General features: G+C 40.9%; 1 protein-coding gene across 1 annotated transcript; it reads left to right on the forward strand.

The window, feature by feature from the left end:
- Positions 1-27,497, forward strand: LOC104469759 (clathrin heavy chain 1-like). The gene is given in 32 exon segments (XM_010084396.1): positions 1-202; positions 4,302-4,570; positions 4,842-5,003; positions 5,781-5,894; positions 6,657-6,830; positions 7,112-7,309; positions 7,697-7,897; positions 8,021-8,173; positions 8,802-8,924; positions 9,692-9,829; positions 10,036-10,200; positions 10,614-10,794; positions 11,170-11,333; positions 12,078-12,203; positions 12,522-12,664; positions 13,289-13,401; positions 13,404-13,516; positions 15,375-15,497; positions 15,923-16,068; positions 16,463-16,646; positions 17,199-17,391; positions 17,892-18,049; positions 18,145-18,309; positions 18,734-18,841; positions 19,207-19,374; positions 19,464-19,613; positions 20,424-20,555; positions 20,785-20,895; positions 21,469-21,639; positions 22,432-22,653; positions 25,613-25,688; positions 26,711-27,497. Coding segments are annotated over 32 exon segments (4,917 nt in total). The 5' UTR covers positions 1-45; the 3' UTR covers positions 26,827-27,497.

Genomic DNA, 27,497 nt, shown 5'->3' on the forward strand with positions numbered 1-27,497 from the left:
AATTTGGGCATTAACCCAGCAAATATTGGATTCAGTACCCTAACAATGGAATCTGACAAGTTCATCTGCATCAGGGAGAAAGTGGGAGATCAGGCACAAGTAGTGATAATTGACATGAGCGATCCAACAACACCCATCAGACGTCCAATTTCTGCCGAAAGTGCCATCATGAATCCAGCCTCTAAAGTAATTGCACTAAAAGGTGAGTAACCCTGTATTGCAGTGTGAAACCTGTGTTTAGCTGTATTACTCTTAGGTATGCTCTTAAGTTTAAGACTTGTGTAAACTCTCTAAGAATTCTTGCCTGAACTTGCATGCTGTATTTCTGGAAGTGGATTTTTCAGTAATCTTTGGATGATTTGCCTCCAAGTAGGTGTGAGATGCTTGGGCTTGGCACTGCAGCCTCCTGTTCTCACTGAAGACCAGGTTAACATGGTATACTTTCCCTTTAAACAGGTGTTGTAAACGTAATGGACAGTTGTCGAGATGAATAGGGGTGTAAAGCCACTCTTACTCTCTGCTTTGTCCTGGCCCTTTCTTGTAGCTCTGAAGAGCTTCCTAGATAGCAATGAGTTGTCATAAGGATGGCCAGTGACTTTTAAACTCTGAATGTACAAACATGTAAGTTTGGCAGTCATGAGATCTTGCAGATAGAAGACCTCTGCTTATCAGTACCTGTGGTGTTGATACTGGCTTTAAGTAGCAGTTTGAGCTCAAAGAAATAATTTTTAATACATTTTTGGCTCTCTTCTTTCTTAAATGAGCAATTTCTGGTATTTAATCTCAATAACTTTTACTGACTCTGTACTTTTCTTCCTGCATCTTATCTAAACAGATGGTGAGTGAACTTTGTTATGACATTTCATGTTTGCTAGCACAGAATGGTCTAATCTCATAAAAAGTACCAAACTTTAAGGTAGCCATTTGACAGTTCACTTCATAGCCAGGTGGGGGATCTTAATCCTCGACTGATACTCTAGTGAAAATGTTCTCCATTGGCTTGTTGCTGACCACTTGGCTGCTTTGACTATTGACTGTACCAAGTGAAGGAGAAGTGTGCTCCTAATGTTTGTGTGTGTGTGTGGAAGTACAGTTGATAGACAAAACCAATTTGCAACACTTTTATGAGAGACCTCTGCTAGCATGTCCTGTGTGCTATTCATTTCTGCCTCAGTGTTGTTTATTGTGAAAAATCACGGTGAAATTACTTAGGGGTCCAAGACGTAGCTGTCCTCAGAACTGGCACAAAACCTGTAACTTCTTGTCTTTGATCTCAGGCTTATACTAACATTAGGGGAGAACTAATGTGTTAATTTTGACTTCAGCTGAGTCTGATTCAGCGAAGATGCTTATACATCTTCCAAAGGACTGCCTTACCTGGGGTGTGGATAAAGGTGACAATGAAAAAATAATTTCAAATCTGTTAAGAGTTCACTCTCCTTAATCTTGGACCCCTTTAAACAAACCATATTGGCAAGGAAAGTGCCTTCTCTACACTAGCAGAGCTTCATCTAGCTCTTAAAAGGAAACTGTTATCATCTGGTTTTGAAACTAACCTACTAACTAAATGGATTATCATCAGCTTTGAAGAAATATAGCTTTATTTTTGCCAGCGTTTAGAGTTGCTCAAAAGGAGTATCATTCTGTCCATGCAGAGTGAATAAGCTTTTCCTCTGAACAGATAAGGTTGAATGAATGATGTCACATCGACATGCAAGGTTGTGTTGTCAGGTATTGCAAACTTAATGATCTCTTCTATCCATAATCTAATGGCCAAAGGGTTGGGGAGAAAAGAGGATGAAAAGAGCTGCCTGACCAATATGTTGTTACCCACAATAACCAGCAGAACTACAGTGAACTGCACTGAGGAGATGGTTTAAGCCAGTCTGTCACTCCAGACTTTCCCTGCTGATTGACTGAGGTTTCGGTAGTCAAAACTGTTGCATATTGTGACTTGGTGTGCCATGATTGGGAGTTGCTCATAATCTGAGGATTATTGAGCAATAAATGTACAAACCCACCTTCAGAATAAGAAATGAAATGGTTCTTGATTTAAACTGAAAACAGGATGCACAATTTCATTTCTGGACTGCATGTGGCATTCTCCTGGTGTACCGAGATCTATGCTTTGTCCTTGTGTTCATGATTTTCTTGCTTTGCTCTGTACTGATAGTACTCCCCAGTTGTTGTAAGTGGAGAATGCAGCACTCAGGTGCTTCCGTTCTTTGTGGAATGGAGAAACTTCATGCTCCAGTGAACTGAAATGTAAATTCTTGTGCCAGTGTTCAAAAAACAAATCTGCTTACTTGACTACACCTATAGAGAAAAGTAGACTCAGTCTGGTAGCTTGATCAGGAAAACTTATGTAGGAGTCTGGCTTTTAGTCTCAGATCTTGGGCCAAGAAAGCGTTCAACTAGATGTAAGACTCAAACTCACACTTGCCCTCGCTGTGACTTTATAGCAGGTTCTGCTCTCTCTTAATCCAAATAACAGATTTTATTTTTTTTTGGTAGTGTAATTACAGTTTAGAGTTCTGAAGTTTGAATTTGTGTTGCCGTACCTAAGAAGTAGTATTGCTGTGGCTCCTGTGGCCCCCAGCATCCAGAGCTAGCTGCCTGATGAAGCTTCTAAAGCCACTTCCAACTGTAACACAGGAGTCAAATTTAGTCTAGAAAACAGACAAGCATGAGCTTTTAGCTTGTTTTAGTACCTTATTGGTTTCTTCTGTGCTCTTAAAACTAGGAAGAATGTCCTGCTTCCATTTGGGGAGGCTGACTGAGAGCAGTTTCTGTATGGACATACTGGTATTCTGGTTTAGGTGGTGACTAGAACCCTTCCAGAACTACTTGCGCAGCCTTTCATGCAGAAGGCAGACACTGTGGAAGTTCCAACATTAATCTCTTAATAGCACCAGTCTACTGCTGGACAAATTATTGTTCAATGCAGCAAACATTCTGTTTTCAGCTATCAGTTTACAGCTGGTGTTAGGCCTGGGCTTATCACGTTTGTATAATACAGTAACTGCATGTGTAGAGCAAGGTGGTCAGGAACAGGCTGCTTTTGGTCCCAGGAAGGATAGCAAGCTGTCCTAGGAACTAGTTGATCAGGTTAACAGTTCTTTACGCAGCTTATCCAGGGAGCATAAATGCTGCATGTGGTATCTCTAAAGTCTTGTTTTGTCTCTTGGCACAGCATTAAACTAATACAATCAATTTACTGTATAAATTATGCTAAAATGTTATAGAGCAGTCCAAAATGTATAGTAACTTGGGATTAGTATCTCTTGAAAACAATTTCTTAGTGGCTAGCAGCCTTCATCTATCACAACTTCCCAGTAGAAGGAATATCTACCAGTTTGACAGTCAGAAGTGTTACTAGCAGGGAAAACACTTCTGAAATGTGGATAGAAATAATGGCTTTATAAGCTAATACTCTAGCAGTCTGAGTGGGTGTCTTGTGAACAGAAAACAATATTCCTGGAGCTGAGTAGTCTCATCTGCAGTGAAGTAAAACATTGCTTTGACTTCCTGAAAGGAATAGAGTCCCTTATTTATAGGTTCGTTCAAACATTAGTTTTCAGTCTACCCTTACTAGCTGCTTCTGGTAGTTAAAAGGAATGCTAAAGTTGAGCTTAAACCTGCAATATAGTTATTCAAATCAAGTAGCAGCCGTAACTGGAACTAAAGCTCCAAACCTTTCTATAATCTTTCTGACCTTCTGACTGTCCTCTTTTGTGTTAATGTTGTACAGAGCCCATGCATCTCCTAGTTAAGTGCACAGTTCATTCAACAGGAAAAAAAAAACATTGAAGCTGTGGTCTTTGGCTGTCTCGAGCTGTTGCAAGTCTTGTGCTGTTGGACTCGGTCCAGGTCATCTGGATTGAATTGACATACACTGGAGCTATTCTTTCTGTTAATTATACTGAATCACATCTACTGGACAGCTAAACTTGGTATACCAGTACTGCTACCTTAACCAGAGTTTGCACAAACTTTTTGTCTCAGACCACCTTTTAACTACAGCTTATAGTTGGTCAAAATGTCTATGCTTGTCAGTTGTTGGTTGGAGTGTCTGTGTAAGTGTCCATAAGAAATAGACTTTTTTTCTTCAGATGTAGAGATTGGGGGTAGAGAGGGGACTCTTATCTGAGTCAAGTATCAAAGAGAGTCAGATGTGACAGGACACTAACCGTGTCTGTAACATCACTGGAACAGTTAAACCCGGTGCTTGTAAATAGGTAGACTACAGTCTACTATTGTTGTAATCTATCTGTGATGTTTCTTGGGTTTTGTTATACTAGCTGGGAAAACACTTCAGATCTTTAACATTGAGATGAAAAGTAAAATGAAAGCCCACACGATGGCAGAGGAAGTGATCTTCTGGAAATGGATATCCGTGAATACAGTTGCCTTGGTGACAGAGACAGCAGTCTACCACTGGAGCATGGAGGGAGAATCGCAACCCCAAAAGATGTTTGACAGGCATGGTAGTCTTGCTGGCTGCCAAATCATCAATTACAGAACAGATGAACACCAAAAATGGCTGTTGCTGATAGGAATTTCGGCGCAGGTAAGTTACCTGGAAATAGCATGCTATGAAAACAATCGGGAGGGCCATGGCCCCTCTTCACTTAGTAGCTGCTATGGTTTCTGAGCTTTGGTTTCTACAGATCAAAAATTCAAAAATATTTTTTGTGTAGGAGTGACCTGACCTTTAAAGCAATTAAAGCAGTGGAGGGGATGAGAGGCATTTGCTGCTTTTTAGTTTACTGTCCCAAAGGTCTTGCTACAAACACTTGAAATCTTATCTCTAAAAGCTGACCTTTTCTTTTGTTTTCTAGCAAAATCGTGTGGTTGGTGCAATGCAGCTGTACTCAGTTGATAGAAAAGTCTCCCAACCTATAGAGGGCCATGCAGCAGCTTTTGCAGAATTCAAAATAGAGGGAAATGCCAAACCTTCTACCCTCTTCTGTTTTGCTGTGAGGAGTCCTGCAGGGGGCAAGGTAAAGTCTGTAATTGTTTTCCTATTCTGTTGTAGCAGAACTCAGCACTAATAGAACTTCAGTGATCACATAGTTTAGTGTATGCTATCTGAAGAACAGCTGGGGAATTGTGTGCACAGCATACTTGGTTAGCATCAAAATGCTTTCTTTCAGTGGGGTAGAAACTGCAAAAAGCCTGAGTTGCTTAGGTGAGACTTGGACATAAAAACGTAGATGCCATGAGAACTGATCTCACGGCGTTAAAGCATCGGTTTATGCTCATATGGTGTTTTGTGTGTATAAAGTTAAGTAATTGAGCAGCCTCTTAGGTCTTGAATCCAGTACAGAAAGAGACTGGATAAGCCTTAGGTAGCTTGTTTGCATCAAACTTATAGGTGAATATGGTACAATTGCTGAGCGGTCTTTAAAGAGCTGAGGTGTCACTAAAATGTCTTGAGTGTTCTAGTCTTGTCCTGCACAAATTGTTGATGAATTAACAAGTCTCGCTCAAAACGTCTTGAACAAGTTGTCTGGAGTAGAAATATAGTTTGTTTTTATAGAAACCATGGGGCTTTTCTTTGTAGCTTTTTCTGGTTTTTACTTTATCAACTTCTGGAAAACTTGTCCCTCAGATAAATACCTGGAGCACAGCTCCCCAGACTGTATTGATTCAGGATTGGGCAGATATTCATCAGCCAAATGTGGCAGATGGCTTCAGTAGCATACATAAAGAGAGGAACTTCCTTTGTGTAGCTGTACTTGCAGGCAGTCTTGTGACATGTACTCTTTTCTTTCTAGCTACACATAATTGAAGTAGGTCAGCCAGCTACTGGAAATCAGCCATTTGTTAAGAAAGCTGTTGATGTGTTTTTCCCACCTGAGGCACAGACAGACTTTCCTGTGGCAATGCAGGTAAATGTTTGACCCCCAAAACATCAGCTTCATAGCCTGGCAAGTAGCTGCCATCTCTGTCATAAAGAATGCTTTCTATTAGTGCTTTGCTGTCATTCCTCCTAGTTCTGGGATGGGTGTTAATAGATTTGTGGGAGGTAGCCTGGACATGAAAACAGTAATTCAAGCACAAATACATAGGCTGTTCCAGTATTTGCTCAGATATATCAGCTTAGGGTGGCATTTAAAACAAACAAAAAGCCCCCACAAGCCCCCTACCGAAACAAAAAGCCCCGCCAACCCCCTCAAAAAACCCTCAACAGCATCTTCTGGTAGAATATCTCTGACATCGCTTGGACTATGGAACTTCCTACTCATGTTCAGAGTTCTAGATAAGAATGTTACAGTGCTTCACGTAGCTTCACATGAAAGGGGCATTTCATCTACAGTAGATGGTCACTATAAGAGACCAGTGGAGCAGGGAGTCCTATATCAGCATATGTCCTGTAGTAGCAGCACAAGTATCAACAGAGAAGGCAATTTGGGACATAATTTAGGAAAGAACATAGCTGGTTGCCTTGACAGAACAAACTTCACTTAGTTTCAAACTTCACATGGCAAGACTAGAAACTGTATTAAAAGCAAACTGTCTCGAAGCTATATTTATTCTTAGTGTCAGTGCAAAGGCATAACACTGCAGTACTGTCTTGTGACTAGGCTAAAGGCAGTTGTCTTAACTGTTACAGTCTTAGTCTGGACTAATAAACACTTATCTCTTGGCAGATTGGAATTAAGCATGGTGTTATCTACTTGATCACAAAGTATGGATACATTCACATGTATGACTTGGAGTCTGGAGTGTGCATCTACATGAACCGCATTAGTGCTGATACTATCTTTGTCACAGCTCCTCATGAACCTACCTCGGGCATTATTGGTGTGAACAAAAAAGGACAGGTAACAACAAATCCAGTGTTCTGTTTTTGAGCCTTCCAAAGTTCAGATGGAATGTAACAAACCTAATGACTGACTTGATGCAACAAACATCATGGAAGGGAGCAAGTAACTATTTGATTAATCAGTTTTTAACCTCTCCTAATACAGAACTGCTTGGGGAGGAACTTAGGTGTGTTTTGATAATCTACTTACTCATGGCCCCTATAGCCATTTGGTTGCCATGTTTTACAGTAGTTGTGGAAAGGACAGTACTCCTCAGATACACCTTTTGACCTTTCCAGGTGCTTTCTGTTTGTGTTGAGGAAGACAACATAGTGAACTATGCTACGAATGTTCTCCAGAATCCTGACTTGGGACTGCGCATGGCTATACGTAGTAATCTAGCTGGGGCAGAGGAATTATTTGCCAGAAAGTTCAACACTCTGTTTGCTCAAGGAAACTACACAGATGCTGCTAAAGTAGCTGCATCTGCACCAAAGGTAAATAACGCCCAGGGTAAAGTTTGGAGGTATTGGGGAGTTGCCTTAGCTTAGTGGACTTGCTTAGATTGCTTGCATTTCAGTACTTGATATTCAAAATCTAAAGTGCTGCAATACTAGCCTTAGTTCTCTGTGGTTTGATTGCTTGTCCTGACTAATATATTATTTTATCCCATAAAGGAGCATCTGCTGTACTTTTCCAACCAGAGACTGGACTTGCTGTGGCCATTGACTTGTTGCTAAAAGTGTCAATGACTTGATAAAGATCTCTGGCCTGAAGGCTTAAAAGTGCATGCTGCAGTGTATAGTTTAACACCTGTTTTTTTACTAATACTATTTAGCCTTTGCTAAATCAGTGTTGCTCCTCTCTATCTTGTTCCTCTTCAGGGAATTCTGCGTACCAGTGATACAATCAGGAAGTTTCAGAGTGTACCAGCTCAGTCTGGGCAGGCCTCTCCCCTGCTCCAGTACTTTGGAATATTGCTTGACCAGGGACAGCTGAACAAGTTTGAGTCTCTGGAGCTCTGTCGCCCTGTCCTACAGCAGGGCCGCAAACAGCTTCTGGAGAAGTGGCTGAAGGAAGACAAGGTAGGCTCGATCATGGCGCTAGCTTAATTCTGTTGCCTTGTAAAAATTGAGTGTGAACAGTACTTTTGTTGATAGTACATCTATGAATTCTTCTGCTTGACAAAATACTACTTCTGACTTCAGCTGGAGTGCTCAGAGGAGCTGGGAGACCTGGTGAAGACGGCTGACCCAACCCTTGCACTCAGTGTCTATCTTCGTGCTAATGTGCCAAACAAAGTGATTCAGTGCTTTGCTGAAACTGGTCAATTCCAGAAAATAGTGCTGTATGCCAAAAAGGTAAAGTTGTTTATTACAAACTGCTAGACTCTATCTTATATTTAATATGTACACTCTCAAGTTATCTTCTATGAGGTGAGTTCGATTTCTGTCACTTAAAACTGATAATAGGTAAGATTGAGAAAGTGTTTTCTTCATCGTCATAGGGCAAATCATAGTGTACGACTAAGGTCTAAGCAGTCTGCAAAAAATAAAATTCAGAACATTCAGAGTTTTATGAACTATCAAATTAATGGACTGTCCTAAGCTTGTTCTAGAGAAAAAAGATTTTTCCTAAATTCATGAGACTGATTTTTGTATGAATTACAAAACAATTTGCCTCATGTCCACTTCTAAGTTTTGGCCCGTACTTGATTAGATAGTGCCTTGCGACTGTTGAAAGATTTGTTTCTAACAGTTTTCTTAGCTAGCAAGAAAAATGCCCTGGCACAAGTTCAGTTACTAAGTAGGTGAATACTGAATTTCTGTGTCAACAGACAAGCAATGCTTTTGTCTGAGAATTCCTGGAAGGTGAGGGATGGGCATGGCAACCTCGGAGCAGTTCATAGTGCCTATGGTAAAGATTCTGAAGGCTTAGAAAGGTGTGTAAAGCTTCTCAGACATGCATGACTGTTTCTGAAATCTCTAGGTTGGCTATACACCAGACTGGATCTTCTTACTGAGAAGTGTGATGAGAGTCAGTCCAGAGCAAGGCCTGCAGTTCTCTCAGATGCTGGTACAGGATGAGGAGCCACTAGCTAACATAAATCAGGTAATGCCTAGAACAAGAGTACTGGTCTCTTTTAGACAGAGGTAATAGCACAGTACCATTTTGGGGACTGGTAAGGCCAGTTCAGGTCTCTTGGCTTGGTTAGAAAAGTGACTATTTTAGTCAAGTTTGGTTACCATTAAGTCAAGTGTTGAGGCAAGTGTGCTCTTAAGTTCTTGTGGAAGCTTTCTGGCTTATTACTGCAATATTGATAGTGAATCTGCCAGTCTTAGTCTAAGCAATAATGAGTGTTACTGTCCATTTAGAAAGCTCCTACTGTTGGCTTCAATGGAGCATACATTAATTGTTTGCATGCAGAGAATTTACAGGAAGACTAACAAATAAACCAAAGTTGAGTGCTGGCTACTGGTGGCCACTTCTGTCTGGTTAAATGGACAGAGAAATAAGGCAAAAATTTGCATTATGAAATAACTGGAGCTACTTAGAAAAAGGCTTAGCTTTTCCTGTAGCAACTATCCCAACGGAAGAGAAGGGATGAGATTTGCATGCTGTGTTAAAACTAAATAGAGTAGGTGGCAAAATCTGGTGTGATAGCTCAAAGTAATGTGTTTTTTACCTTCTAGAGAAAAGGAAAACAAAGCCTGAAACTTGTCTCTCTATTACTGTGGTAGTAATCCTGTGAAAACCAAGGGAACATAGCATGCTGGGTGCTGTGATAAGCTGCCTTTCTAGCTAGGCCATTGGTATATACAGACAAATGCGTGTGTGTCTATACAGACCCCCTTCTCTAACTTGGCCAATCTCAACAGATTGTGGATGTGTTTATGGAGAACAGTCTTATTCAGCAGTGCACGTCCTTTCTGTTGGATGCCCTGAAAAATAACCGCCCTGCAGAAGGCCACCTTCAGACTCGTCTCCTGGAAATGAATTTGATTCATGCCCCACAGGTAAGATCTCTTAACCTAGTTCTTCCAAAAAGCAGAGGAGAGACAGCAGTAGGCTTGCACAAGAATATGATGTCAGATACTGATATCTATAAGTAGTTTAGCAACATCAAAAACTACTAATAAGTCACTGCTGTGACTTTTCAACAACTTTTAGGCCAAACTGCTGTGATTCTCTGACAGTCTGAATATGAAATGTAATCTCCTAGGTTGCAGATGCCATTCTTGGAAACCAAATGTTTACACATTACGATCGTGCTCATATTGCCCAGTTGTGTGAAAAGGCAGGCTTGCTCCAGCGAGCTTTGGAACACTACACGGATCTCTATGATATTAAACGTGCTGTCGTTCATACTCACCTCTTGAATCCTGAGGTAAGTCTGTTGTGAAGAGTAAGCATGCGAAAGCCTAAGTGAAGTGACCACTCCTCAACACTTCTGTAGCTGCTAAAATCCCTGCAGCCACTATGAGGTGGTTTGTATGCACCAAAGTAGCACGCATAGCTGTGATTCAAGAACACTTGTCCAGTTAATGATTAAACCGTAATCTATACTTTTGATGGCTTAAATCTGTCCTCAGTTTCCTAGGTGGGCATTTCAAATCTTAATTTGAAGCAGCATTTTCATTGTAGTTGTGAAGATGGTCAGTAGTTTTCTTAAGTCTTTGGTCTTAGTGCATGGAAGGCTTCTCCCTAGTAGCTGGAGTAGAAACTCTGGCTAGTTGCCATATTTTAGAAGTCAGTCAGATCCTGTCTAAGTTACAGAGTAAAATTTCTTTCTTTTTGCAGTGGCTTGTGAACTTCTTTGGCTCGCTCTCAGTTGAAGACTCTGTGGAGTGTTTGCGTGCCATGCTGTCAGCCAACATTAGGCAAAACCTACAGCTCTGTGTGCAAGTTGCTTCTAAATATCACGAGCAGCTTGGTACCCAGTCTCTTGTGGAGCTTTTTGAATCTTTCAAAAGCTATGAAGGTACAGTATTAGAGGGAAGCAGCTTCCTTAGAAGCACTACTTGATTGAAGCTGATAGTAAGTATTGTAGCTCTTATGGAAGAGCTATTTGTCACATAGCTGGACCTTAGGATGCTCACCAAAGTGAGCTTATTCCAGTGAGTTCTAGGGATAGCTTTGTTCTAGATAGTTTCTTAACCCTTTTGAGTAAAGATCAGAAGGAGAGATGAAACCTGAAATGGGGAGGGGGGGGGAATCCTTCTGATTTTTTCTGCAGTTGGATGAAAGCTACTCTCTCGGCAGTGTTGAACTAAGGCACAAGCTGAAGCCTGTGACAGTCTGCACTTGATTCATTTTTACCCTTCTCACTGTGTTAAAAACATGCGACTTTTTCTAGGACTGTTCTATTTCTTGGGTTCCATCGTAAACTTCAGCCAAGATCCAGATGTTCACTTCAAGTACATACAGGCAGCTTGCAAGACTGGTCAGATAAAGGAAGTGGAAAGAATCTGCCGTGAAAGTAACTGCTATAACCCAGAACGGGTGAAGAACTTTCTGAAGGTAAATATTCTGTCCAGTGGATTGAACAGTCCTCTGTATGTTTTGTTTAGCAGAGCTACAGCCTTCTAATGAAGGGAAATAGCAGCCAAAAGTTTAGGTGGCACAGCTGTGCATAGTCTACTGTGTAGCTGGAATAGGAGTCTGATCCTGCTCCAGGCATATAATAGGTCCTTCTAGGCTATCTGGGAGAACAAGCCCACATTCACCATTCCTTTAAAACTACCTTGTATGATGTAACTTGTACCAAACTCATGACTCTGTTGTTACCTGACAGTAGGTGAATCCAGGTTGGCAGAAGGCAAGACTATGCTGAACTATTCCAGCAGGAGCTTTATCAAGGCTATTGGATAGACAAAGCTTACTAAAACTGAAGTCAGCTTGTACTACAACATTTTGCATGGTTTGTGACTGGTAAAATGGGATTTGAATGCCACTTCATTTTGCATTAAGTTCTTGGCCCAGCAGCTGTCTTCTAAATTGATATGTGGGTTGATTGTCGTTCTGAAGCTGGAGATATAGGCCTGATGAGGCACTTTGTGAAGAGCCTGAATTTAAATCTCAACTGATAGACTGGCTGTATGATATTCATATTGGGTAGCTTGCTTTTGAAGTCAATTGTCTGCTTGGGAATCTAAAATTTTAATATATTGTCACTTCAAGTGCTAAGAGGACTCAGACCTTCCTGCTTTGAAAATGCTTCAGCAAATGGTGGTTGCTTACTTTTTTTTTTCTCTCAAAATGCAGGAAGCAAAGCTCACAGACCAGCTTCCTCTGATCATCGTCTGTGATCGATTTGACTTTGTTCATGACCTGGTGCTCTACTTATATCGCAATAACTTGCAGAAGTATATCGAGATCTATGTACAGAAGGTAAGGCGAATCTAGTTTTAAGCTCTTGCTCTTTCCTTCCTTAGTAGGAACTTAACCTTTCAGTAGACTAAAGCAAAATCTGCTATGTATCATCTGTACTCACACTTAAAGTACAGAGGCTCTTGAATAAGCCTTTGTCTATTACAAACCTATAAGTGTAGTTTTTCCTGGAAAGTATATACAAATGTGGTAGTAACTTAAAATTCACTGCTCTAAAGCATAGTTTAAATTGTTAACTAGAATTTTCCCATGTGGAAGACTGGGGGTGGGTTATTAGTAAAGCTAATAACGAATTGTAATGATCGTGGCTTATTCTAGGTGAATCCTAGCCGTATACCAGCAGTTGTTGGAGGGCTTCTTGATGTGGATTGTTCTGAAGATGTAATCAAGAACTTGATCATGGTGGTTAGAGGCCAGTTCTCAACAGATGAGCTGGTGGCTGAAGTGGAAAAAAGAAATCGGTAACAAAAATGCACCTGTAGAGACCAGTGTTGGGCTTTCCTGACCCTGGTATACACCCAAATTGAATTGGATGCAGTTTTGTTGAATGATACAATATTAACATTGTTTTATGTTTCTTACTTTATATTTCTTATTGTTGTTTAGAGAAAAGCAGCATAGATTTGCTAGTTAGTCTCTTGATTATTTGGGCTATACAGTAATGCCTGACAGCACTGCATGATGAAAAACATGACTTTTGAACACTTAAGTTTCTGTACAGCTAACCATGGGGTTTGCCTTTGGAGTAAATTTGGGTAAGACTGTCTTGACAGTCTTTGTTATAGGCACACAACAGCTTGTATAATTAGTTTGTAGTTACCTGTAAAATGAAATTTTAATGGCTTTAAGTGTGAAGACCCAGCTAATACAACAGGAGTGGAAGGGAGAGATTGCAAAACTAGTGGCATCTGCAAACTTCCCTGATGTTAAACTGCCGATCTGGCCTCAGCTCACTGAAGACTCATGAAAAATAACTGACTGGTCTAACCAGCAGACTTGCTTGAAGGGAAGGCCAGGTATTAATGGGTAGCTGTCAAGCATACCTCAGTCTGACGTACAAACCTAAAATGTTTGCTTCTTCAAAGGCTTAAGTTGCTGTTGCCGTGGCTTGAATCAAGGATTCATGAAGGCTGTGAAGAACCTGCGACTCATAACGCCTTGGCCAAAATCTACATTGACAGTAATAATAATCCAGAGAAAGTGAGAATCCTTACTATGACAGCCGAGTAGTTGGCAAATACTGTGAAAAGAGGGACCCTCATCTGGCCTGCGTTGCTTATGAGAGGGGACAATGTGATCTGGAACTCATAAAGGTTAGCAAAACTGCATTTATGAGCATGTTAAAGAACTACTTTCTGAAGTGGAAACCTATCTGGCTATTTGTCTAACACTTGCAGAATCCTGTCTTGCAGTCTCACTCAGGGGTTGAGGTAGGCAGGATTCTCCTGTATGGAGACAGTAGTTTTAATGCTGATGAGAAGAACTCTTATGCTCTATGTGCAGACTAATCTTGTATAACTCTGCAGCTTTAAGATACCATTCATGTCTTTCATCCACTGTTTCTGCTCAAAATTAAATTGTCTGGCCCAGCTAGTGAATATGCCAACTCTTAAACCTTTGTTAATTTGTTTTTTTTTTTTAATGAGCCTTGAGCACTTGATCAGCAGAAGGGACAGGCTGTTGTGTAGTCTATCTACAGTAGGAGGAAAAGCTTCCCTGAAAGTACAAGGGGGGGTTGTAATTTTCCATTATTGTGGTTGACCCTTAAAGTTGCTCCAATACTTAACTAGAAAAGAGGAAAATAAATGTTGACAGTCAAACGGCAAGGACTTACTCTGATAGCATTCCCCTCCTATCTTAAGCTTGTTGATTCCCAGAACCTCCTTTGGAAGTTCAAGGGCAAGTGAAATTCCCAGGGTTCTCCAAACATGTCCTAGTCTCAAACTGAACACCAGACTGTAGTGCTTGTGGCTGCTGAGAAAGAAAACATCCTCTTCCTACCTGTACTTCTGCACTTGTATGTGCAAAGAATGTCAGCTGTGAGGGATGAGAACTAGCTTGTTTAGCCCTGTTTAAAAGGAAGTAAACTCTGTTCCCTGGCAAGGCCTACCCTGTGAGTGTTAGAGTGGTGGTATAATCTGGGCTTGCTGCTGAAAGTGAATGACTTTCCAGCCTGAAGCAGCTGTTATTGGAGTGATACCTCCTTTATAGCTATAAAAAAAAAAAAAAAAAAAAGCTGCCTACATTTGGCTTTTGTTTCAGGATATGAAGGTGGCTGAGTTGTTGTTTTGCTAGGAAACTTTGCTAGGATAAGCTTTAACATTCTGGCTATAACCGTAAAAACCTGTCAGTACCAGTTTCTTCCTTGAACTGATGTTCTGAGCAGGTGTTTCTGGTTATGGAGAAAAGAGCTTCCTCCTGTAAGAACTGTTCTTCAGACATTGTTCCCTCCTAGAGGAGGGTTCAACTCTTGCAACTAATAGATGTACAATGTAAAGCAAAACTGTGCTGCTACTAATTTGCTTACAGTGAAGTACCTGAGATTCCAACAGCTAATTCAGATACTTAACAAAACATGACCTGTTGGTAGAAGACAGAATAGGCCCTTCAGGTGTCTACTCTTCTAGTTGGAAATTGAAGCTAGTGGCACTAGTAGGATCATAACTCTTCCTTGCTGCACTCCTATAGGAGATATCACATTTATTCTGTACACTTAACACTTTAACAGCCACTTGCTACTCTGGACACTTCTAGTGTAAAGTGAGTGACACCAAATACATAACCTATTTCTAGTTTTAAACACTAGCACCGTTCCTCAGTTCACTACTTAACACTACCCAGGCAAGTGACTCCCTTTCTAGATTTAAAACTTAAGTTCTTCAGGCTTCTGCAGGTCTTCACTTCAAACAGAAGCAAATAGTTACTGTGAAGCCACTGTCACAGTATTTGTGTGTTGGGCAAAAACCAAGAGAAGCTATAGAAATTCTGCTGGAGACCTTCTCTATGAGCCTTCCAGATCAGAGGTTGGGTAAGAACTTGTCTGTGGCATTTAGCATTGGTTGCCAATTAGTTCTAGTCAGTCTTCTAGACTGTCTGATTCATAGTTAGCTAAACCTGTCTTGTGGTATTAACCCTTAACAGTAATGCCAGTATTTGTAACTTCTCCTTCAGGTCTGCAATGAGAATTCACTGTTTAAGAGTGAGGCTCGTTATCTGGTGCGCAGGAAGGATCCTGAGCTCTGGGCAAATGTTCTGGAAGAAAACAACCCGTTCAGGCGGCAGCTTATTGACCAGGTACCGCCCAAAGGCTAAACTTTCAGTGTGAGGAGACCTCAGAATGTCTCAGAAACCTAATGGAGCATTAAAGTAGTTGTCTCTCCCCTGCAGAGTTTCTTGAGGCCCTGTCTCAATCATACAGAAATTTGTAGGAGTTTGAGTGACAAGTATTAACTCTGACCTTCATGGTCAGAAAATTGAGTTACTGGTAAGATGTCATTCCTGTCCTGTGGAGTGACCTACCTCTAGTGAATTTGCTCCCTATACAGACCCAAGGTGTGACTTCAATAGCTATATCCAGTATAGAAGTAGCTCTTTCTTGCTATTTATGACAAAATATTCTTCAAGTTCTGAAGCCTTCTGTAATTTGTAGTTCACTGGAATAAATTGGCAAATATCTCATTTGGGGGAAACGCTTAATACTTCCGTGCTTTCAAATACAGGTTGTCCAAACAGCTTTATCAGAGACACAGGATCCAGAGGAGGTTTCTGTAACTGTGAAAGCTTTCATGACTGCTGACCTGCCTAATGAATTGATTGAGTTATTGGAGAAAATTGTCTTGGATAATTCTGTATTCAGTGAGCACAGGTAAGAGAAGAGCTTTGTCCCCAAGTTTAGCCTATTCAGTGCCTCTGTTTAGATTGTGAGGTGACCTGAGTTATTTGTGGGCCTCTTGGTTTCAGTACCTAAGCACTCTTAAATGTGTACAATTGGGTGAAAAAGCAGAATTTAAAGTGCTCTGTGCTTTAAGAACAGAGCTAGCTCACACTGTGCAGTTTGCAGTGATGTGTTGAGGAAAGAGAACAGTGATATTGGTAACCAAATTCTTTTTGAAGGTAAATATCAGTGCTTTTCCATCTGGGGATGAAAGGTGGCTGCTAGTGACAGCAAGCAGGTGTATTTTTTTTGCATGTACAATGCATGTCACCTAAGCAGGTGTTATCGTGCACTGCTTATAGCCTCTGCCTTCTGTTAACCAAAGGAATCTCCAGAATCTGCTGATCCTGACTGCCATTAAGGCTGACCGCACTCGTGTGATGGAATACATCAATCGGCTGGATAACTATGATGCCCCAGATATTGCAAACATTGCCATCAGTAATGAGCTATATGAAGAAGCCTTTGCTATATTCAGAAAATTCGATGTTAATACTTCAGCAATTCAGGTGAGATGTAGTTTCTACATGAAAGTATAGAATGCCAGTAACAGAGAGGATGGGAAGTGTACTGTTACTGAATCTCAAGGAGTAATCGTTATTTAAATCATTGAGACTTGAGAGTACAGTACCAAATTGCAGGGAGAACTGGGATTGTGTGCAAAGAATAGCAAAACAAAAGTCAAAATAATTACTTCAGAAGCTGATCTGCGCGAAGTAATCAAAGTGTTCGCGTGTTGCACTATACACTTGACATGTGTGCACTGCATGTGATTCAGAGTGGCTACCATGGAGACTCATACTTGAAAGGTGCAGAAGCAAATGCTGCTAGGCACTGTCTTTAGGCCAGCGTTACTGACTTCTGTAAGGCAGACGAGAAACAACAGCAACAAGAGTCTTATTCTTCTGCCTCTACTTCATTGGACAGAAAAGGCTGTTCTAAAAGCAGTTAATTTGGTATTGCTTACACAGAACAGCATATGCATTTGAAGGAAGAGCTCTGTTAGAAAGGACAATGTTATAAAGCTTTGATTTTTAACTCGCAACTTTAATTTCAAACAGGTGCTGATTGAGCACATTGGGAACTTAGATCGTGCTTATGAATTTGCAGAGAGATGTAACGAGCCGGCAGTATGGAGCCAGCTAGCCAGAGCACAGCTCCAGAAGGACTTGGTGAAAGAAGCCATCGACTCCTATATAAAGGCAGATGATCCATCTGCCTACATGGAAGTTGTTCAAGCAGCTAATAGAAATGGTAAGGCAAAGCATCCTCAAACTTAAAATTGTTTGGATATGAGCTGGGTTATTGCAGCTACATTGAGCAGCAGGGATTCTTGAGACTTAGAAAATCTGCTTCAGAGGAGATGAGAGCAATCAGAACATGGAATGGATGAGTCAATGTTTGGTAAGATTCTTGTCAACAAGCTTGTCTGGGTTGCTACACCAAAGATAGATGTTCCTGTGGAGATAATTTGGACTGTTACCATCTAAATACAGCCAGCTATAATGTATTTATTTAGCTGTATGTGGCAGAATTACTTACCAACTGGATTGTAGAATAATTGCAAGAAGTTCAACCTTACGTGAAGGTGACTCTGTGTTTAGCAGGGAATTTGTTAACTTACATGCAAAAGGCTTAGTATCGTGGTGGAAGAGATCCTTGAGACTACTAGTGAAAACTGTTCCTAAGGTGGGTAAGGGGAGTGATACAGAATGACTAAATAGAAGATCTTAAATATCTGTTCTCTCTTCAAGATAACTGGGAGGACCTAGTCAAGTTCTTACAGATGGCCAGGAAGAAGGCTAGAGAATCCTATGTAGAGACGGAACTTATTTTTGCTTTGGCAAAAACTAATCGTCTGTCAGAACTGGAGGAGTTTATTAGTGGCCCTAATAATGCCCATATACAACAGGTATGTCTTGATTCCCAGTTCCCATGTACGACTTGCTGCTTAGCTGCCTCCTGATTCTTGCTGTTACCCGTGTCTGCCTTGGACTCCTAATCCAGGTTGGTGATCGCTGTTATGAAGAGGGGATGTACGAAGCAGCAAAACTGCTCTATAATAATGTATCAAACTTTGCTCGCTTGGCATCTACCTTGGTGCACCTTGGAGAATATCAGGCAGCTGTGGACAGTGGCCGCAAAGCCAACAGCACAAGGACTTGGAAGGAGGTATCTTAAACTCTTGTGTTCTAATCGTCTGTAACATGTGCTTTACTGCTGCTTCTGAACATGTTGCTTTAGAGTGTAATTGGACTCCTTTGCTCTGTCATTGATGTGGGAATTAAACAAGAGTTAATTCATAACTATCTACAATTAGCTCTGATAGTGGCTTGCTAACTGTTTCTGGCTACAGAGAATGTTTGTAGCTTTATAAGCTGTCCTCTTGCCCAAGGTAACAAAGCTTCATTTCAAAGCAGTGTAGAACGAATGGCAGAGATTTTAATTCTAGAGCAAGCAGTACGGAAATACCTATTTGTGACTGTACGTAAGCCTGAAAGTTGGTAAACCTTTTCTAATTTTCCTTTAATATAAGGAGATTAAGTAAACATTGCATTATTCTCCTGTTAACTGACTATTTGGTAACTCCTTACAGGTATGCTTCGCCTGTGTGGATGGAAAAGAATTCCGCTTGGCACAGATCTGTGGCTTACACATAGTCATCCATGCTGATGAACTTGAAGAGCTGATCAGTTACTATCAGGTTAGATCACTGTTAATATCCTGGAAGACTTTAGACAGCATACTTATATCTGCTAGTAAAGTGGTCACAGGTGAAACCTGATACACAGTTAAAACCTGATACCCTGGGAGGCTGATCTTTAAATTAATTTTTCCTCTATCTCCATTTCCTAATAGTTGTGTGCATTTTTTTTTCTGTAGTAAATGGAAGGGTAATCGTTTTCACTGTGCCGCCTTTTGCAAATTGCTTGCCTCATTGGAATCAGAGTGTTCAGATTTGGAGAGAAAAACAAAGCATGTTGAATTTAAGTAAATATGCATTTTAGTGAACTTTAAGTGCCAGTTGGTTATGAATTTGCAAATAATCCTTGCTTTCCTAACATCCAGGATCGTGGCTACTTTGAAGAACTGATTGCCCTTTTGGAAGCTGCTTTGGGCCTAGAGCGTGCTCACATGGGAATGTTTACTGAACTTGCCATCTTGTACTCCAAATTCAAGCCTCAGAAAATGAGGGAACATCTGGAGCTCTTCTGGTCTAGAGTTAATATTCCAAAGGTATGCAGTGAGGTAGCTACAGTGCAGGTGAAGGTGGGAAGCTGTTAGTGAAACAAACTGACTGATATTTTTTTTTCTTTGTTTATCAGGTGCTCAGAGCTGCAGAACAGGCTCATCTCTGGGCAGAACTTGTATTCCTCTATGACAAGTATGAGGAGTATGACAATGCAATAATTACTATGATGAATCATCCCACTGATGCCTGGAAAGAAGGGCAGTTTAAAGACATAATTGCTAAGGTAAGTAACTAGTTAACTGAATCAAAGTGCTGAAAGTTTCTTTCAAAACAGAGGCAAAAATGCACAACAGAATTGCTGTTTAGAAAATGAGTTTGCTTAAGTACAGTTTCCTGCTGTACTTAAAACAACTTCCAATCAGTTTAGCACTAGTATTAAACTAATCTCTTATACCCTTTCTTCTGCTGTGCAGCACATTCTGTTGAGTGGCAGCAGGTAGCACAGAATGTTTTCATAGGTCACAAGTGAGAGGCATAACCTCCTTAATACCTTGGAGCTGACTGCTGTCTAAGTCTGAGACTGTAACAGTTCTTGAAAGATCTCTGCAAATGTTTCTAGCTGTTTCAGTGTAAAAATTGGGGTGAGCAATCCCATGAATGCAGTGGAGAATACTGAATTGATGACTAGTTTAGACAAGATTTTAGACCGAACACATTCTTACTGGTCTTATGGGTTTCAAGATGACAACTTAAAGACTGGTTAAAACTACGGCCTTTACTGGCTTTAGGAGTTTGACAGACGGTCACATTAACTCCAGGGGGCTGCCTGTGCCAGGATTTCTTAACAGTGAGTAGGTTAGAATTGGTTTGTACTGCCCCTGGTAGCTTGTGACTTCACTGTCTGGAAGCAAATGGCACAAGAAGCAGTCATAAGACTGAAGAAGAATTCTTCATGTAAGTGTAACACTTCTGGCCTCTAGAAGGAAACTTCAGCTTTTAAGAGTCAAATAAACCTTGTGCTGAGTTAAGTGATCCAAACTAAACAGCTTAGACTTACTTGTGTTTGAAGTACTAACTAGTGTCTAACCTGCAGGTGGCCAATGTGGAGCTGTACTACAAAGCCTTGCAGTTCTATTTAGACTACAAACCTCTGCTGATCAATGATCTCCTGCTTGTGTTATCTCCGCGACTGGATCATACCAGGACAGTCAATTTTTTCTCAAAGGTGGGTTTGGGAGATTGTAAATGAACAAGAAATCCTCTTGCTCAAGTTGACATTCCAGTCTCTGGCCTAGGAGGCTGTTTTTGTTTTACTTCTGCAGTACCAGATGCTTTGTCTGAAGGTCCTCACAGTAAGCACAAACTCTTGTAATAACAAGTGGGAACCTGTTTCAAGAATATGAAGTGCCAGAACAGTTACATTTAATCTTGTATTGGAAACATCTTGATTCCAGGTTAATCAGCTACTTCTAGTAAAGCCTTACCTGCGTTCAGTCCAGAACCACAACAACAAAGGCGTTAATGAAGCTCTAAACAATCTTCTAACAGAGGAGGAAGATTACCAGGTGAGCCCCACAAAATAGATTGCTAGGCCTGAGGGATACTTGTCTGTCTTCAAAAAAAGAGGCCGTAGTTTACTTGTTCCCCAGCTGACACAGAGTAATTCCCTTGAGTAGAAGAGAACTTGTGCAATGCAATGTTGGGAGGGGTGGAATCAGACCCTCTGTGGGCAGGAATCTTGGGACACTATGATGATTTGCAAACAAAGCAGATTCCACAGTTACTTCTCTCAGAACAACAGATTTCACAAAGGTCAATATCAGGTGTGTACTCTAAGGGGCAGCACTTCTGTAAGTGGATTTGCTTCTGGCCCCGTTGGCTGCTACTTGGAAGACATGCTTTGGCTTCTAAAAGTAATTAGTTTTTCTGTTCTGTCAAGTGAAGTTAGTATAACTAAGTTAGCATCTTGCTTTGTCAAAAAGCCTCTTCTGGAGCGATGCATGAAACAGGATAAACAAGCTGTGGCATCAACATCCAGTGGGCAGAACCTGAACACTTGTGTGCTGTGCTTAGATACTTCCCTGCTGTAGTTGCCTACTGTCATCTGGGAGCATGTGTAACAATTCTCTCTCAAACAGGGTTTGAGAGCTTCCATTGATGCATATGACAACTTTGATAACATAACGTTGGCTCAGCGTCTGGAAAAGCATGAACTAATTGAATTTAGGCGTATTGCAGCATACTTGTATAAGGGTAACAACCGCTGGAAACAGAGTGTGGAGCTATGCAAGAAAGACCGTCTCTATAAGGTGAGTTAATGCAGCCTTTCTCCCTGACTGTCAAAAATAAATCTGAGCTATGAAGCATCAATCTCCTGGATACTGAATGTGTTTCATAAGTTTCAAATTCATATTTCTAATTAGTCTTAGCCCTTTACTTGAAGTTTAAGGAAAAACTCTTGGAGCAGAACTGTTTGCAGTTTCAAATGTGTATATTAAATCTAATTTCATAATGTTATCCTGTACTCTGAGACCTGTTTATATCAGTCAATGGCATCTGTACAGTTTTCTGTATCAGGACGGAACATCTTCTATAGAACTGAAGACTTATACCCTTGTAAGGGTACAGATGAAATATGATGACAATGGTATAGTCTTCAGGCCTGTAGTGAGTTCACGTGGGCCAGTTCTTGAGTACTCTGTAGGAGAGCTGGTGAATAGTCTTCTGTCTTGCCACATAGCAAGCAGTTGATGCAATAATCTCTTCTGCTCTGGGTAATGCTTAATATCTAATGATGAGGTAAGGTGGGATACCAGAGTATCTTCTCTGTTTCAAAATTAAGCAAAGTCTCATCAGGCCACTTCAAGTACTTAAAGCCTGTTGGATAATCTTAATACGAGTATCTGGGTTGCCTCAAAATATGAGGACTTAACTGAGTGTATGTACTGTAGCTTGGCTCCTACAGAACATGCCTGGTGTTGTTAAAGATTACCTTCATGGTATGCCAAATACTTATCTAGCTAGCAACAACATGCATGTAAGGTGTAGAGCAAGATGCTGACAGGCAAGGGTCAAGCTTTAACTGTTGTTCTTTTCTGTAGGATGCTATGCAGTATGCTGCAGAGTCCAAAGATGCAGAACTAGCTGAGAAGCTGCTTCAGTGGTTCCTGGAAGAAGGCAAGCAGGAGTGCTTTGCAGCCTGCCTTTTCACGTGTTATGACCTGCTGCACCCAGATGTAGTCCTTGAGCTGGCTTGGAGGCATAACATCATGGACTTTGCAATGCCTTATTTCATCCAAGTGATGAGAGAGTACCTTACCAAAGTGAGTATGGCATAGGCCAAAAAGTTAAGACTTCTAGTCTGGGGGATGATTAGCATTATGCAAACCAAAACTCTTTGCATGTATTTGGAATATTGTTGTTCCTCATAGACTAAGCCTTCTATGAAGTTCAGTGGGTTTAATCACGTCAGGCTAGCTAGCAAAACTTATAAATAGATGCCTTGGGACTTGAAAGAGGTCTAGTTAAACTTTTGCTTTTAACAGTGGACATAAGCAACTGTGTGCTTTTTAGAGCAGCTCTGTAGTTGAAGCTGAAAACTTGGTGAGGACAACCTGTATCACTTGTTACATCATGTAACTATGAAAGTACTTTCTGTTTTCTTGTTACAGAGAGTATAGCTTTTGAGTAAGTAATAGTACACGCTATTCCTTCATCAGCCACAGGAGTAGACTGCTGAAGACTGATTTATTTTAATGGAAAACAGAACTTTAAATGCATAGCCTGTCTGTACAATACTGATACCAATAGCTAGTCTTCAGCTGAGAGGAGAGACTGTGATCGTGTGTGACTCTGAAATGCTTGTCTCAAACAGCTCTAAGATAATAAGCCAAGATCCTTTCTTAGGAAGGCTCTAGGGTTGCATAAGACATCACAGCAAAGAACTTGATTAAAATGAGTAATCTAAAAGTGACTGCTTCAGGTTGCCTCTTAATCAGTCATGTTAAGTATTCCCCTCTGAATTTTCTTGCAGGTTGATGGGCTGTTCTATAAGGTGACACTCTGATTTCAAACTCTTTGTGTTCATTTGTGTTCCTCAATATCCTAGGATTCTTTTACAGGAAACTAGCTGTAGCTTCTGCCAGAAGAGCAGTGTAATTTAGCTCTAACTCATTTCCTGTTCACTTTCTAATGCTAAAAGGATAACTATTCACAAGCAACTTGAAAATCCAACCAGACTCTGCTCCTCTTTGTGGAAAACAGGAGCAAGTGCCTGAGGAGAACTTGAGTGTTTGGGCACCTGTTCACTGTATTACAGATATCTTGTGGCAGTGAAGATGTTCATAAATAAACAAAAGCAATTGCCATGTACCAGGATGTGTTAAGTGCAAATTGCTTGTTACGCTGTAAGTTACTGAAGTGTGCAATCTTTCAGGCATGGGGAGTTTGGTCAGTAGCATAAAGCTTCTGTAAACTTCTTGCCTGTTAGTATGATGAAAATACTTGCACAGATCTTAAACTCTTCCTCCTCCTCACGTTTCACTGTGGAGAAACTTGCCACACAAGTTCACCTGAACTGTACCATGTGAGGTTTAGGTCTAAGATAATTATTTTTAAACTGCTGGTTGGATTTACAAGTAATCACATGTACTAAATATGGGATAACTTGCCAGAAGGAAAATCTGCATGGTGAAAGTGGTTTACAGTGGAACTAATGTAGTCTGTTGAATTAACTGCAAAATGTGGAACTAAAGAATGGGCTTTATAAATGTGGTATGTCTAAAATTGTCACGTAACTAACTTGAAAAGTACAAAATCAATAGACTAGTTTATCAGTGGGGTGTGTATGTCTCACAGAACTTACCTTTTATGCATAAAAAGGTGTTAAAGCACAGAATAGGCTATCTCCCAGAAGGGGCCAGGCCTTTTGAACAACTTCACTTCTAGGCAGTAAACCAGACAAATGTTTAGGCTTTCCTGGAGAGCAGCTGTTGTCCCTTCTTCAGGGTATCTGCTCAGCAGCTTACTGTTTCTCCAACAGAGGGAGTAGCTGCACTTCTGTTCAAAGCTTCTTAATGCTTTAGGGGCAGCAAAGAGGAAAGTCTAATCCAAGAGTGGGAATCCCAGGCCATTAGTAGAGCAATATAACTAGTTAGCAACTGGTAGCTCTCAGTTGCTTTGATCAGTAGTAATATGGATAGCATTTGTAACAACAGTATTTAGTGTTATCCTGAAGAGCTGTTAGGCTGACAGCTGTAAAGTAACCTGTTACAGACCTACTGCCACTCAAGTTATTAATTTGAGCAGCAAACTTCAAAAAGTCCAGATCTAGATAACATATCTGAAGTATACTAGAGATCCCTCTTGCAGCATTTTTCAGACCATATTAGATATGATTCTTGCAGTAGGAAAGGAGGATGAGATGCAGCTGAAAATACAACAGTGGACTAAATATAGGTTTGCCCAGGATGTTAGTACTGCCTATATCTGGATGTGAAGCTGTGTGATTTTATGCTTTGCAGTCTTCAGTCTAAGTCTCAATGGTTCTCTTATGGAAGATACAATTTGCTAAACCTGAAAGAAGGAAGGTACTGTTCCCTTCTCAGATTACTCCACCTTCCCCCAATTCAAAGTTGTATTCAGGGCTCCAGTATTAGTGTAGCACTTCCACAAATTAGTTTAGCATGAACAGAGGTTTATTTAGCACAACACTGGGATCTGTGTAAAGCTGATACTACTAGACCACTTTCCATGATGGTTCTAGAGTTTCCTCTAAAGGAGTCTATGTGAATACTAATACAGTTAAACCAGTACTCTGCAGCCCAGGTTAGGCTCTAGTCCTAGATAAGATCAAACTTTGTGGATCTGGAATATTTGCAAATACCTGGGTGCTCTCACTGAAGGGAAGAGGGCTTGGAGGTTCATAGATAATAGTGTAGGTTAGGCACATTTGAGGTGATCTTTGGAACTGCAGTCTGATGGCTTGCTTTCTGGGTCATAGAGTTAACAATGACTAGAATAGACCCCCAAAAACTGCTTCCCTTGAAGGTAATGGTGATCTTTTTTAGCTGCATTAGACAGCTGTTGTTTATTGCAATAAACCTAAAGCAATTAGGGGGGCAGGTTTACAACATAGCTGCCTGGGCACACACGGACTTTTGTAGTCTCCAACTTGGACTAAGAAAAGGAACACTTGATAGCTAAGGTACCAGGCATAAAAAGCCTCATATGGTGCAATTCCTAGACAAGGACTTCATACATCTCCTGTTCACTTCAATGTAGGTGGATAAACTTGATGCTTCTGAAAGCCTAAGAAAAGAAGAGGAACAAGTAACTGAACCCACTCCAATAGTATTTGGTAGGTGAAAGACTTGGTTTTAATTGATTATCTATTGTCACTCTGGTCTCTCTTTGTGGAGGCAACTTAAATGACTACTTCCAGTCACAGTAAACTGGTTCCACCTAGATAGTAAAATGGTTGTCTGTGCTGGATGAACTGCAGAAGTTGCTGGAAGTGACATTTCACTCTTACAGTGCTTCTGCTTTTCAGCTGAAGTATTGCTCTTCTTACATGGCTCAGAACTCTAGCTTAGGAACAGTTTCAGAACGGTAACAGGACAGGGGCTACCAAGGCGTGCACAACACCAGGAATAACTTACAGAGCATGCAAATTCTTCCTGTTATTCCTGTCTAAGAGGAATGTGTCTGCTTTCTGCTCTTCCAAGTAGAAAGGCAGACTGGCTTTCTAGCTCACCCATTTTAAGACAAATGCAGCCAAAAAACCATGGCTGTCCTCAAGTGTGATGCTATTTTAGAAGCCCTTCTGAAGAGGCATTCTGCTAACAAGCACCTAGAAGTGGCTGGTAAGGGAAGGATGTGACTGGGTCACTGTCTGATGTAAATGTTAACCTGAATTTAACACATGCATGAGGCATGTGTGTTCCTTGTGATGAAGACCAATCTGTCAAGGTCCATTTAGGCCTTTTGTAGCACTCTCCAGACTCTGAGACCTAACAGACCTAACTACTTGCTTGAATTGCTTTACTTTCTGGTTCTGACCATGCATGGGTTAAATAGTATCAGTTTGGCTTTCAATATGGTCTATTCAAAACCAGCCATGTTTATCATGCTGTCAAGATCAGTTGATACTCATCTTCTGTCGGAGCCCTGCCTTGCTTTTGTAGTTTTCTGGTAGCAAGAGCAGATGGGCCAGGTGCCCAGTCTGTGGTGCATGTTGAGTAATGGTGTGACCTGCTAGTGTGTGCTTGCACAGTGGCTGATTTTTAGCTAAAGCCTCATAATCCTGTCCCATAGTACAGCTAGCCTCGGGAAAGCTTGGGTTCTTAAACTAACTTTGGTTTTTTTCTCATGCTTTTCTAGGCCAGCAGTTGATGTTAACAGCAGGCCCCAGTGCAGTACCTACCCAGGCAAACTTCCCATATGGATACACAGCACCAGGATTCACCCAGCCGCCTGTTTATGGTTTCAATATGTAACTAGCTCTCTGACAGACCTTCACTGTCTCTGTTCTCTTCCTTCCCGTCCCTTTTTAACTTCTCCAAGAAGTGTACAATGGTCCTAAAGGCACAGATGACCTTCTGTTGGCTGAACACACTTGCTGCCTGGCTCAGTGAGGAGACTTCAACGGGATGCCTGTTACTGTTATTTATTGATTATTGTCCGGTTACATTTCAACCTCTGAAAGGCAGCTTTTGTTAATGACATTGTGAGACTCTTGTCTGAAGTTAAGGCACTATTTCACTAACTCATATAGCAATAACTGCTTGAGGCCAGGGGGAAGAGAGCATATTTTTCTTTTTTTTGCAAAGCCCATTGAAGGCAGCTGGGAAATTGCCTGGCACCAAGCTGTTAAAGCTTTAGCTGAAGCTACTGAAGTAGCAGGGTTGTTAACAATTCAGTGAAGCATCTCGTTAATAATGAATTGTTGAAAGCTTGTGTACATCCGAGTACCCCATTTTATTTGCAGTCTTATGTGCAAAAAAAAAATGGGCTTTCTAATATTTGTGCTCTGAATGTTTAGAGGAATATTGGGAAGGTTTCTTTTCTGGACAATAATGCTGTTGGGGTTCAATGCTGTTGGAGTCTGTTCTATATTTTCTGGAGTAGATCTGAGACTTGAAGAAAATAAATCTTCTCATGCCAGAGA

The sequence above is a fragment of the Pterocles gutturalis genome, unplaced genomic scaffold, assembly GCF_000699245.1.
Source record: "Pterocles gutturalis isolate BGI_N339 unplaced genomic scaffold, ASM69924v1 scaffold46515, whole genome shotgun sequence".
Lineage (NCBI taxonomy): Eukaryota > Metazoa > Chordata > Aves > Pterocliformes > Pteroclidae > Pterocles > Pterocles gutturalis.